Below are 14893 nucleotides of genomic sequence, written 5' to 3' on the forward strand. Positions count from 1 at the left end.
AGGTTGATATATAGTGCATGCAAGAGACTAAATGGAAGGGGAGTAAGGCCAGGTGGATTGGAGGTGGATTCAAATTGTTCTATTATGGTGTGGATGGGAGGAGAAATTGAGTAGGTGTTATTTCTGAAGGAACAGTATGTCAAGAGTGCTTTGGAGGTGAAAAGAGAGTCATACAGAGTAATGATTATGAAGCTGGAAATTGGGGATGTGATGATGAATGTTGTTAGTGCATATGCACCACAAGTTGGGTGTGCAATGGGTGAGAAAGAAGATTTTTGGAGTGAGTTGGATGAAGTGATGAACAGTGTACCCAAGGGTCAGAAAGTGGTGATTGGAGTGCATTTCAATGGACATGTTGGTGAAGGTAACAGAGGAGACAAGGAGGTGATGGGTAGGTATGGGGTCAAGGAGAGGAATGAAGAAGGTCAGAGAATAGTGGATTTTGCCAAAAGGATGGACATGACTGTGGTGAATACGTATTTTAAGAAGAGGGAGGAACATAGGGTTACGTACAAGAGTGGAGGAAGATGCACACAGGTAGAGTAAATCCAATGCAAAAGATTTGATCTGAAGGAGAAAGTGTAGTTAAGCAGCATAGGATGGTGGTATGTAGGATGACATTGGAGATCAAGAAGAGGAAGAGAGTGAGGGCAGAGCCAAGGATCAAATGGTGGAAGTTGAAAAAGGAAGACTGCAAGGTTGAGTTTAGGGAGAAGGTGAGACAGGCACTGGATGGTAGTGAAGAGTTACCAGACATTTGGGAAATTGCAGTAGATGACAGCAAGAAGGGTGCTTGGCGTGACATCTGGACAGAGGAAGGAGGAAAAGGAAACCTGGTGGTGGAATGGGGAAGCACAGGAGATTATATAGAGGAAGAGGATGGCAAAGAAGAAGTGGGATAGTCAGAGAGATACAGAAAGTAGACAAGATTACAAGGAGATATGGTCCAAGGTGAAGAGAGAGGTGGCATAGGCCAGAGACAAGGCATATGATGAGTTGTATAAGAGGTTGGACACTAAGGAGGGAGAAATGGACCTGTACCGAATGGCTAGACAGAGGAACCGAGCTGGTAAAGATGTACAGCAGGTTAGGGTAATAAAGGATAAAAATGGAAACGTACTCACAAGGGAGGAGAGTGTGTTGAGCAGATGGAAAGAGTACTTTGAGAGGCTGATGAATGAAGAGAACAAGAGAGAGAAGAGGTTAGATGATGTAGAGATAGTGAATCACGAAATGCAGCGGATTAGCAAGGAGGAAGTTAGGGCAACTATGAAGAGGATGAAGAATGGAAAAGCCGTTGGTCCAGATGACATACCTGTGGAAGTATGGAGGTGCTTAGGAGAGATGGCAGTGGAGTTGTTTAATGGAATCTTGGAAAGTGAGAGGATGCCTGAGGAGTGGAGAAGAAGTGTACTGGTGCTGATATTTAAGAATAAGGGGGATGTGCAGGACTGTAGTAACTACAGGGCCACAGCATGAAGTTATGGGAAAGAGTAGTGGAAGCTAGGTTAAGAAGTGAGGTGATGAATAGTGAGCAGCAGTATGGTTTCATGCCAAGAAAGAGCACTACAGATGCGGTGTTGATGGAACATCAAGTATAGAGAAGGTCAGAAGGAGATGCATTGCGCCTTTGTGGACCTGGAGAAAGCATATGACAGGGTGCCTCGAGAGGAGTTGTGGTATTGTATGAGGAAGTTGGGAGTGGCAGAGAAGTATGAAAGAGTTGTACAGGATATGTACAAGGGAAGAGTGACCGTGGTGAGGTCTGCGGTGGGAGTGACAGATGCATTCAAGGTGGAGGTTGGGTTACATTAGGGATTGGTTCTGAGCCCTTTCTTATTTGCAATGGTGATGGACAGGTTGACAGTCGAAATTAGACAGGAGTCCCCGTGGACTATGATGTTTGCTGATGACATTGTGATCTGTAGCGATAGTAGGGAGCAGGTTGAAGAGATCCTGGAGAAGTGCAGATATTCTCCAAAGAGAAGAAAGTGACAGACAAGCAGCCCTCAATGGATGTATCAAACGTGCTTCGCCATGTCACCCTGTTAGGGTGGGTCTCAAAAGGGTTCAGAACTCTCATATCCCCCACTTAGCTTTGTCCAGATATAGTGTCTTTGGAGCAGTTTATTTATACTCACTTAAAATTCTGATTTTTGTAAATGTGTTCATGCCAAACATTTATTAAGGATTCATTGTTTGTGTGGACATAAGTAATAATGTTTTAAGTTGTATGCACTATTTTACAGCTATCATGTATATTTACATATCATAAATATATGTAAAATTATATTGTTTCAAGGATATTAAAACATATGAGGTTGCATGGGGTAGTATTTAAACTATTTGCTCCAAATGTTGAATCAACAGTCATATTGATTTTTGTTCCGTTATTCAATAAAAGTTGTACATTTAAATAAACAAGATATCAAAAAGTACTTATCATATTATATTTACTATTTCAGGTATTTTGGGCACAACCGTTTAGATTTTGATCACTACCTATACCATGCATTCAGGATATCGCCTGTATTCTGGTATTGCTATTAAAGTTACCCCAAGAAGTCTGCTGTACTTGTTCTAAGTTTTCTTTTGAAGGGTATTTGGAGGTGTGCTGCAGCTCCGCACGTTTCCTGATTTCCCTCTTCTATGCAAGCTAAACAGGGAAGGTGGCCCTTTTTGTATTTGCCTGTATCCGTTGGATAGAAATCGACACTTAACCAGCCTATACTTCTTTCACTGTCCACTATGCACTGTTGGAAAAAAATTACAAGTACCTGGTGGGGCTGTGCTGTTAGGGGTTATGACGACTCTACCCTGGTATGGACATAGTACAGTATATGTACTCTTAAAAAAAGCTGTAAATTATTATAACTATTATAAAGGTACAAACATTTCAGCCATGCCAGTCGTACTGTTCTCATTCTCCCTGAGGGTACAAAGACAACTCACACCTTTACTTCTGGAAGTGTGTCAGTGCCATGCTTATCTAATACTTGATTTTCCAATAAAAGAAATGAAATTTTGAGTTTGTGAGTACATTTCTTAATGACACTGTGATATTTTCATACTTAGTAGCTACATACCACATTTGCATTTTTATGGAATGTAGAGCTTTAGCAAGTAGTGTCTGAGTTAGTTGGCTGTGTTACATGTAATTTCAGATTAATTAGATTTTAGCCTAAGTTAGCTATCCTAAATGAAAAACCAGCAGTACAAAATAAACCACCACAGGTCGATGTACAGCATGATTAGTGAAATCCCTCTGAATATTAGGTAAATTAAAAAAAATAATAAAAAACAATGATAATAATATAAAGCAGTATGTCTCTGGATGAATGAATAAATTAATGAATGAATCAAGTCAAGTCAAGTTGGGGAGCATGCACTGGTACAGTGCGTTGACGCACCCACTATACGACGAAACAACTCGGGATTCCAGTTATCAACCCCCAAGGCAGACACGCGGTCCAATGCCACCCACCGGAAATGCCCCTCTATCTACCTCAGCCAGGTGTTACGTGGGTGGCCCCTTAGCCTGGTCCAGCCACTCGTGTCCCCAACAATGAGGAACTTACGACCCGGATCACCTTTGGGGAAACGCGCCACATGGCAGTAGTGCCGTAACTGACGCGCCCGCACAATGCAGGTAATGTGCCTCATTTAGGACACAAAGTCAAACCAACGGTACCCAAGATTTTCCGGAGAGACACAGTACCAAAGGAGTTCAGTCTTCGTCTCAGGTCACTGGATAGCATCCATGTCTCGCAACCATATAGCAAGACAGGAAGCACCAGGACTCTAAAGACTTGGACCTTCGTCCTTTTGCATGGATATCGGGAGCGCCACACACAACCTTTCCAGTGACCTCATGACCCCCCATGATCTCTCAATCCGTCTACTGACTTCATTGGAAGAATCACCAGAGACGTGAGTGTCACTGCTAAGGTAAGTAAACCTCTCGACAGGTTAATGAATGAATAAATTAATAAAAAAAAAATAAACTTTTTTTTTTTAAATAATAACAGCACAGGACATCTGAAAAAAAGAGAAATTTCATGGTACTGTACTTTACTCTGCACTGGTAGGCAGAGTGGTGTATGGGATAAGACTTTGAACATTAATCCCTGGTGTTGCGAATTTAACATGCTGTGTGACCGCGAGCAAGTCACTTTACCTATCTGTACTTCAATTAGAAAAATGGAAATGCATTTTCTTGTGGATGAATTAAGATCATTTTCCACATGGGGGATTCAAAATGTTATTTTAAACGTTTATTTTAATTAATGTATTTATTTCATAGCCTGCCAGTAGGTCTGTATTATTATTATTATTATTATTATTATTATTATTATTATTTTATGTTCTGTGTATTAGACCATATTCTATATGCTGAAGAGATGTCGCATTATTATATGTACGTTTCATTCGAGAAAACTGAACATATTTGGTATTTATTTATCTGACTGCTACCTGCAGCTATTAATAACAAATGTTTCATAAATAATACACTTCGTGAATTGGAACATCTCTCCTTTCTTTCTTTTATATATATATATATATATATATATATATATATATATATATATATATATATATATATATATATATATATATATATAATCGACTGCGAACCGTTTTTAATATGCGAGCTGAGCATGTCTCCATAATTACGTATGAACGTACAATCAGATTTTAACCGCTGCATTATGGCGAGTGAATAGACGTATCGCCGTATGCGGCATCTATCTAGAATACAGTATATATTGTTGCGGGTCAAGTAATTTCGTTTACTTGCTTGGAAGGAGCGTTTTGATAGACCGCCATTAAATGGGCGTATTTCAATTGTATCCGGCTACAGGTCGCAGACTCAGCCTTCCACGCCCCCGGCCTTCCACGCCCCGCCCCCAGCATCCGCGTCCGTCCTCTGTCGCATCGCTTTCGTTTAAAAACTAGTAATGTTGGTTTACCATGTAACCCTAAAAGACGATATTAATATATGACTTCCTGCAATCACGAGGCAAGAATCCGAGTTTCTCTTTATGGTATTACTCTCGTATTTACTTTTAGAAACAAAAAACAGTTTTATAATTTCTGAGTCAGGATTCGATATACAGTACAGTAGTTAAAAGAAAGAGGGCATAACATACATTTTTAGATTAAGGAAACACCACACTAAATATGAATGTGGTTGCTCTAACTGCTATTATAGTGAATTCTATTATTCCAAATATTTGAAGTTATTTTGATAGTACTTTTGTACTAAACGGCATGTCTGACATTATTTCTGGAACCTCGTTCAATAAAGGGAAATTCCGTTAATGACATTAATTTATTATGTTACAAAATAAATGATGATCAATAACACAACACAACAATCAGCAGGCATGAAAATGAAGGTCTAAACTTTCGAGTTCTCAGTAAAAAAAACTTTTGAAATTTGTTTGTTTTTTAAATGATCCAGCTTACTATATACAGTTCATGGGTACCTTCATTTCCATTGTCTGTCTTGAATTGTGTTTTCTTAATTTTGTTCTACGCTGCTGCTATAATGTTGATAAATTTCAAGTGGAGTTATTAAACTTTCAAACGTTTACCTGGTTTTTAATTTTAATGTGTAATTGTTCTCCCTGGGACCCTAACTTATAAGTATGTGCTTATCAAAAAAAGTGAAGCAAATTTCTTAAATTGCTTAATAGATATTATATCGTTTGTTTTTTTAAATAAATGTAAAAATTTGCATTATTGAAAGTTGAAAGCACTTCCATAAACCGTCTTTTTTATTTATTTTGGAACTGAACTTTAAAAATGTTTTGTTTGGGTCGATGCAATAATTACAAGTCCATTTTTAGTGATTTTAAATCCTTTAATCGCCATATACCATTTCTTGTATTAGGAATTAGTCATTTGTCGCATACCCCAACTTACTCTCCAAACAGAGATATACTTTTTTGTAAATAAGATTACCATATTAGGTCATCGGTTTCACAGCTTGCTAAGGATTCATCTCCTCCCATAGTGTGTTCAGCTGTCTTTGACCACTTTGAGCTGCGTGTGTCATCGTCTCTGTTGTCTGATTTGGTGCAACGCGTGAATCCTACAAATTGCCCCCTGAACAGCAGTGTCCCCTCTTGATTAGTTAAGGGGTTTTTGATTCTGTCAGACCAAGTTTTGTTACCTTAATAAATGCTAGCTTGATTTCTGGTTGTGTTCCTGCTGCCTTGAAACACGCTGTGGTGCAGAAACGTATTAAAAAAAAAACCAAAATAAGGACCCTCCAATGTGTCAAGTTTCAGGCCAATTTCTAAACTGCCTTTTTTATCTGAAGGCTTAGAAAAAGTTGTCCTAACTCAAGTATTTCTAGATGAAACCAATATTCTGGAAAAATTCCAACCCAGATACAAATGTTCTTACAGCACTGAAACATCCTTGTTAAAGTTTAACAGTGACCTCTTCCCAATTACTAATGCTGGTGATTCTGCCATTCTTGTACTGCTAGATCTTACCTCAGCTTTTGTGCCGTGGAACTTATGATTCTGATATCCTGCCTTGAACAGTTTGTCGGCATCCAAGGTAATGCCCTTAAATAGTTTAAATCTTATCTAAGAAATAGGAGTGTTTCTATGCATTTGGGTGAGTTCTCATCCTCTGTAGCTCCTCTTACTTGTGGGGTTCCATCGTTGGACCATCTGTCTTTTTGATAGGCATGTTACCTTTAGGCTCCATTGTTAACAAGTATGGCTTCTCTATACTGATGATACTCAAATATATTTGCCACTAAAATCAAAGTGAGAAAATACAGACCCTCCATGTGTGCTTGAATGATATTAAAACTTGGATGGCAATGCATCTTCTTAAACTAAATGATAATAAATAAAACTGTGATCATGCATAGTGTCCAAAAGTTAAGAAAGTTTGAGTGTCTCTGATGTTGCTCTTGGACCCCTTGCCATATACAGTACAGTGTTTATCATAAAGCTTCAGTTAGCCCAGGTGTGATCTGTGAAAGCTCATTCAAACTCGACAAACAGATAAATTATAAAGTTAAATGAAGTTTTTTCCAGCAGTGACTTTAAGGTAAAGGCTTTTCTTTCTTTCAGTGATCTTGAAAAGGCCATCCAAGCTTTCACAACATCTCATTTGGACTATTGCTGTTCTTTGTATGTAGGTGTTGGTCAGGCCCTGTTATGACGCCTACAACTATTCCACAACTTTGCTGTTCGCTTATTGAGTGGCTCTTGTAAATGTGGCCATATTTCACCAATACTGACCTCGCTTCATTGACTTCTGGTCCGTTTCAGAGTTGATTTTAAAATTCTATTCCTTGTTTTCAAATGTTTGAATGGATCAGCCCCATCTTGCCTCTTGGAACCTCTTCACTTGTATGTGCCAACAAGAGCCCTGTGGTCTACTAGCCCGATGCTCTTAGTTGTGCCGAAGTCGAGGCTGAAGCAAAGGAGGAATCGGGTGTTTGCAGTGGCTGCTCGTTTTCTCTGGAATGGCTCCCTGATTATGTTAGGTCTGCTCCAGCACAGGCCATTTTTAAGTCATCATTAAAGTCTTATTTCTTCTTGCTGCCATTTGACCCTGCAAGAGGTTGACATTGTTTGTATATGTTGGCTCACGTACATTCATGATTAGAAATATGTATGTATGGGTATTTTAAGTTTATCTTTTATGTAATGGTTTGTTATTCTTGCAGTTTTGTGATGTGTACATACGGTATATTTGAACTGCTTCTATTACCCTTCCTTGTACAGCACTTTGGTTCAGTTCTGGCAGCTGTTGTAAATGTGGTTTATAAATACAAATTGCCTTGCACTGCTTTATACAACATTATTTTAATACATAACACTAAGAAGTGCAGATCTGAGACAATGGACTGTAAAGATGAAGTTGGTTCGCAACATTTATTACAAAAAAGCTAAAGAATATATAAAATATAGAACAAGAATTGTAGGTTGTAACTGAACAATAAGGGACATGTATGTTGGTTACATTTTCTCACAAAACAGTCATTTTCCTTTTTTCTCTCACATTATCTAAAAACAGCTGCATGTCTTCCATATGTGAAAAATGGATGACGAAGGGTCTAAAGACATATTCCCTCTCCTCTTCTTCTGGAAATTCAGCTAGCAAATCCAATTTCTGAAGGGCCTCCTCAATGTCGTCTTTGTCCTTTGACAGTAATGCAGGGAGTGAGACTCGCCCCCTGAACACAGAAATGTTCTCAGCCTCGGTAAAATGCTGAAGGATTCCCTGTTGCTGTAATACGTTTTACTAAAAAAAAAAAGAAGAAAGAATATTATTTTAAATGGTCATCATAAAGCTTATAGCCTTTTCCTCCACATTTACAAGGAATGTAAGGAAAGTAAAAAATAATGTAAGTATATTTAATTTGTTATACATTATTAACATTACTGCTTTTGATCACAGATTCTACAAGTCTTCAATGTTTCTTACCATACACTATTATTAACATATACAGCACACAATGCATTTCAAATGTTTTAAGGCCTTTAAGAGTTGTACTAGCACTCCAGTTTGTCAGAAGATGTAAAACAGGCTTTTAGTCTTTTGGGCTTTGACTCCTACTGCTTAACGATTAACAGTCGGCATCTGAGACAAGCATGAAGTCTTTTTATACATTTTATTCACTACACCATAGGCATTGTAAGCCAGCATCAACAAAATGTAATTCATCTTTCTTATGGAAGTTTCTAAAATGCTGTGCCTGTAGCTGCTCATCAGTGCCCTGTGCTGGATGTTGGCGAAGGGAGGCTGACGTTTCTTCTAAAAGATCTGAAACCTGCAGAACGCAGTGCTATGGAGCAGAATAGCAAGACATTTTTTTTTTCATTTCAGATGTAGTGCAAGTCTTTACTCTTTGTTAATACTTCAATAAAGTCTAAACCTGAAAACAGAGAAAATAATATTTACCTAAGGAAATGTTAAAAAAGAACCAAAGAATAAGCACAATAAATGACCCTGTCCTGGCTGTCCATTATTTCTGTACCTTCTAATTTTTTGTTTGGTTCTTGGCCTTCATTTAGGAGAGCGTTTGCTCGCTCAGTCCGATGTGAGCAGTTACTTCAGTGATTTCAAAAAGAAGCACTAAGTTTATAATGGGAAACATTTTGACTATTTGTCTTTGATTTATAATATGGCTAAGTATATTTGCCACATTACCACAGAAGTGAATAAAAGTTACTAAAGGAAATTTAAATGTCATTTACCCCTTGGTGCTGGAGTTCTCAAGTAACCTTCTACACCAACACTTCCTCAAAGCCGGCATGTCATTCTAAAGAGGACTGAGCAGAGTCACGTTGTTAAAAGGAGTTTAATGTTACAAAAATATGTATGCAAACCATTATAAGCATACATTTAAAATATCTGGATTATGAAAGGTAGGCATTTCTGGAACTTCAAAACCACTATGGACAGTATGCTGAAATAAAAAAAAAAACTAATATAATAAAATAAATTAAACATAACACAAATTGTAGAAGGTGACAAAAATAGGAACCAGTAACCAGATATAATCCTCCCTCTACAAATACTACAATGAAAGAAGAGAGGACTAAAGTTGAGACACACCTCGTTAAAACTGAAGGGAGCCTCGAGGATGAAATACAGAGATGGTCCTTTGGAAACCTGGACACAACATTAAATACAGACATACAAAAAAAGATAGTTACAAGATGAAATGGTCATACCATCAACATGGAAATTTCACAGTAATGGCTAATCATCTGACTTGGAAGGCCCTAATACATCCATCCATCCATCCATTATCCAACCCACTATATCATAACTGCAGGGTCACAGGGGTCTGCTGGAGCCAACCCCAGCCAACACAGGGTGCAAGGCAGGAAACAAACCCCGGGCAGGGGTACACACTAGGGAGGCCCTAATACATGGGGTAAAAAAAAAATAATCAAAGAAAAATATTAAATTACTTCTGTTACATCTGTAAACAGTAAAACCTGCCAAACAACGGAAAACGCTCATCTTTTTAAACTGTATTTAAAAAAGTTCCAGTTCAGAAATCTAAACGTCAGTATTGTTTGCAAGCGCACACTCCTGGCATACATACATACATACATACATACACTACCTGCATACTTGACAATGTGGCCTTCGTGACTCTGAGGGCAGGCAGCAGGATGCTGTAGTCTCTTTGCTTTTTACGAAGAGGGCACTTGGATTCATTTGGATATTTAATCGATGTAATCAAAGTTGTTTTTATATTCTCTGCCTTTATGGAGAAATGTGACTGTGGAAATCAAGACAAAAATAATATGTAATACTAATTTGGCAGAAAGCACTAATGCGCTTTTATAAATAACTACAGAAAAATCATGTTAATAAGATATTTAACAAACGTTAATGACGACGATAAACATAAATACCTTTCATATTGTACACTAACATTGCAGATTCTCTACATAACATCTCATAAATAAGTGAAAAAGTTAATACTGATGAAATAATATGGCAAATATTAAAAAGAAGTAATATAAGAGGTAGATTAAAACGATATGCTTAAAATAGGATAGGTCAGTAATGACGATAAACAGAGAACACTTGGATTCGCTATACAGTATATAATCGTACATCTCATTAATTTTGTTTAATGGATCTAAAGTTTCTTTAAATATACTGAGCCTTTTATTCTTTGAGTCCATATGTGGTTCTGCTGTGCCATTGTTCCGTGTCGGAAAACGTTTTCAGCTCCTTTTCTTTTTCGAACTAAAAAAACTGTACAGCAGTTCTTCTCCTTCTACGGACTGTGGGCGGTTGTGGGGCGGACTGTGCAAGGCAGGGGGCGTGGAAGGCCAAGTCTGCGACCTGCAGCCGGACCCTTGTCGCGTACAGTATTTGGATGCTATGGGCGGTATGTAAGTGACGTCGTAGATACCGTAGGCCGCTGTTACAGTCCTGTGGTGAGCTCATACCCTCAACACGGTGTTATTGTACGGCTCCTCGTTGCCGGTAGAGGTCTGTACTGAGTACATACAGATTTTTTTTTGTTTATTTCGAACGTGGAACCTTTTGAAGATCAGCACGCTTTGGTTCATTTTCTGGTATTGTACTTCTGCGGCAACGTTAAGAGATTTTTTCCTAATATGTATGTGGCAGCTGCGTTGATTATTTTAAAGCGGAGCAGCTAGAGAAACGTTGATGGATACACCCAGTTAGTGTGTATGCGTGTGTGTGTTTAATCGAAAAACCCATACAGAGTAACGAAGTTGAAAATAAACGTTTTTTTTTTAGGAATTTGTTTCTACCCACTTGAACTTACGTTTGCTAAGGACTGTTGGAGTATACGTTTGAGACAAAACCCTCGAAAGGACCTTCTCTTAAGATAAGCCTAACAATATCCTCCATTACATCGTGAAGACGGATAGGATGGAGGAATTACACATTGAAGAGGAGGAGCCCTGGCAAAATCACCGCGACCTGGAACGAGGTATTTTCTTGGTTTAATAAACTTATTCCCAAATCCGCGCACTGTTTATGACCTTAAAGCCACTATTTATAATATTAGACGTAACTAATATTACCCCAAACTCTTGTATTGTATATTAGTCGTCTGACACTAATTCGCCTTGGAGCAGTTGGCAGTTTGGTGGAATTTCCAGATGTCCTCCGTTTCAGCAGGCGTGGCTGTGTGGCGTTTAGCCAAGTCCTCGGACCTGAGGCCAGTAATGGCCTTTCACAAGGCGGCTCCTTTACCGAGGAATAGTTAGCTTGCTGTTCAAAATTCGCTTGACATTTGCACTTTGAACTTCTATATTTCTGAAACGCAAATTGTAATATTGTCATTGAGAGAAGCTGTAAATAAATTGATATCTTGCAATATTAAGCGTAAGTCTCAAGAGTTATTTTCGTCTGAAGGCGCCCTTAATTTTTATAATAATGAAAAGAGCCTTTCAATACGCAATCCTCTTCTTTGAGCAGCTCCCGTTAGGGGTTGCCGCAGCGGATCATCTTTTTCCGTATCTTCTTGTCCTTTATGTGCAAAATACACATAAAAAGTAACACCATTTTATACTACACAGTTTTTTACTAAATTGTATACCATAGGTTATTCACGGCCATTATCATTTTTGTGATCATTAGTAATTATTTTTATACGTTTAAAATACATTAAATATTAATACAGTAAATCAATTAAAAGTACAGTGAAGCAATGGCAGGATTGCTGCCTCGTTGTAAGGAGTTAGGGTTTCATACCACCATATACTGCATGCCAAGAGTTGATCCATGTGGGTTTGCACAAAGACAAGTGAAGCTAGGGCTGCCAACCATCCTAATTTTTAACGCACCATAGACTGTCCGTGAGGATTGTATACAATTTTGAAAATTTCCAGAATTTTGGCTAATATTTGAAAATTTTCATATCCTTATCATTGGTAAAAATTGAAAGCCAACCAGCATTTGCGAAAGTAGTGTGCCCACTCTTTCCCCAGAATCTTCACTTCTATTCCAGTAAGAAATAACGCCGATGTTCATGAGAAGAGTCAATGTCTGTCCAACTTGGCCTTTTCACTTCATCTTTTGAATTCCACTTAATCTTCTTGGCGAGTAGACAGTTCTTTATAAATGTTGTTCCTTTTCTTAATTATTTGTATTCCTAATTCACTGTAACTAAGTGAATTTATTCAAAATTGAAATTCCAGTTTCACATTTTCTATGTGAGATCTTATTTTCGATTCTTCTTTCAGCAGCTTGGTTAAACAAGAGCTTTCATACATCCAGGTACAGTCCGTCATATGTAAGTGTGAGTAAGTACTGCTCTGTAATATTTTATTGGAAAATATTATTACCACCCGTTGTTCCAAAATGGATGCAATTCCAGTAATATGCTGTGTAAAGATTTCTATACATATTTATCCAAGAACCCAGATTTACTGAGGAAAATAGCTTCAGCAGAAAAATATAAAAGAATGTAGAAAAATTCAGCCAGTCATTCACCAACCTGCAATATCCTAACACAGGGTCACGGGGATCTGCTGGAGCCAATCCCATTCTGCAAAGGGCGCAAGGCAGGAACAAACCCAGGGCAGGGCGCCAGCCCACCGCAGGTAGAAAAATACAAATAAACTAAATTAAAAAGTGTAAAATTATTTTTATTTTACTAGGAGTGAATTTACCATGTGTATCACTTTTTACAGGTTTTACGACAGTTAAGCTATCCAAATAAGAATGGAAGGAATGAAGTCTGTTAATTTAAGAGACATATTCAAAATATGTAATGGGTTATTAGTATGCCAGTGACTGTGATTGTGGCCGTAATATCATAATTATAGTGAGAAACTACTACTAAAGGTTTATATCATTTTAAAAATCCATAAGACAGTATAAAGGCTGTATTGTGGCAGTTGAATCGTTGATGTTAAATTGTCCCCTGGTGAATTTGCAGATGACCCTCTGATGGACTGGCACTCTATTCATTTCTTGCTAGGATAGTGTCTAAGTGGTCTTCAAGGTTTGGATCGATCAGGTACTAATTTAATCCGTCTTACTGAAAACAGCTCTCACTAGCATGCTACCAATTCTTAAAACAGATAGAGAAATACTGTTCACAGTTTCATTTATAGGTTACTTCTCTGTTTCATGTTTAGCTTAAAGAGGATTTTTTCAACTTGTTTTACGCACACACACAAAGGATTCTCCTGTCATCAAACAGATCATTAGTAGTTAGCACTGTAATTGAAACAGTAGTGTGTGTGGCTGAAGCTTATGCCTGCCTATTCTGACAGTGGTGTGGTGGTCCCAGCAACTCTCGATCACATGTCACACATAGCCCTGTTGCAAAATATTTATATAAAAAAGTGATCTATACCTGTTTGATGAGAGTCTCGTGGGGGCCGGATGTGATTCTCAAACGAGAATACTTATCTGGCAACAACCCGTTGAAAGGTGTGTCGTGAATAGCAGTGAAATCCTGCGCTGCAAATGCTACTCTCACGGGGCATCTTCCTAAAACACTCACCCCCAATTTCCCCAGTTTGTGCATTTACCGTAAACAGCTTTGGTTTTAGGGAGAGAGCAACAGACACTAAACAAAAGAGTTGACGCTGAGAGAAACTAAAACTGCTGTTGTCCATTCAAGCGCTCGGTCGCACAAGGTAACTGGAGCTGAATAAATAATTTGCATATTGTAATGAGTGCTCCGACAGAGAGACGCACAGATATAGACCACCGCAGCCACTTGGCTCCACGTGTTTGAGAAGTACCTCTGACTCCATTTTAACTATTGTATCACTGTATGAAATAACAACAACAAATAAGTTTACATAAGCATTGTGGTCTTTGGGGATATACAATGTGTTAAAATGCCTATGGCTATTACTGTATCCATCCATCCATTTTCTAACCCGCTGAATCCAAATACAGGGTCACGGGGGTCTGCTGGAGCCAATCCCAGCCAACACAGGGCACAAGGCAGGAACCAATCCTGGGCAGGGTGCCAACCCACCGCAGGACACACACAAACACACCCACACACCAAGCACACACTAGGGCCAATTTAGAATCGCCAATCCACCTAACCTGCATGTCTTTGGATTGTGGGAGGAAACCGGAGTGCCCAGAGGAAACCCACATAGACACGGGGAGAACATGCAAACTCCACGCAGGGAGGACCCGGGAAGCGAACCCGGGCCTCCTAACTGCGAGGCAGCAGCGCTACCACTGCGCCACCGTGCCGCCCGCTATTACTGTATGCCATTCCCAATTAGATAGTAATGTTAAATTTCTTCAGTTATTTGTTTTATGTTTTGCAGCCTTACTTGTGTATCTACTGGCGGTGTTAGGCAGAGTGTTTGATTTGGGTGTTTTGAGTACTTAAATCTGAATCTCTTGTGGCTGTTCAGTATCAGCT

General features: G+C 38.7%; 1 protein-coding gene and 1 long non-coding RNA gene across 2 annotated transcripts in view; one reads left to right on the forward strand and one right to left on the reverse strand.

Moving 5' to 3' along the window:
- Nucleotides 1-7905: 7905 nt before the first annotated feature.
- On the reverse strand, nt 7906-10926 carry LOC120517585. The gene is made up of 4 exons (XR_005631060.1): nt 10118-10926; nt 9598-9654; nt 9237-9311; nt 7906-8280 (listed from the first exon to the last, which is right to left on the reverse strand). It is a non-coding gene; the product is annotated as an uncharacterized LOC120517585 (long non-coding RNA).
- Nucleotides 10927-11007: 81 nt separating this feature from the next.
- The window catches only part of cdr2l (cerebellar degeneration-related protein 2-like), a 57985-nt gene continuing 54099 nt past the window's right edge, over nt 11008-14893 (forward strand). Inside the window, exon 1 of the mRNA XM_039739988.1 lies at nt 11008-11473. Within this exon, the coding sequence (XP_039595922.1) occupies nt 11413-11473 (61 nt within the window). The 5' untranslated portion in view covers nt 11008-11412. The remainder of the gene's footprint in view (nt 11474-14893) is intronic.

This window comes from Polypterus senegalus, chromosome 17, assembly GCF_016835505.1.
Source record: "Polypterus senegalus isolate Bchr_013 chromosome 17, ASM1683550v1, whole genome shotgun sequence".
Lineage (NCBI taxonomy): Eukaryota > Metazoa > Chordata > Cladistia > Polypteriformes > Polypteridae > Polypterus > Polypterus senegalus.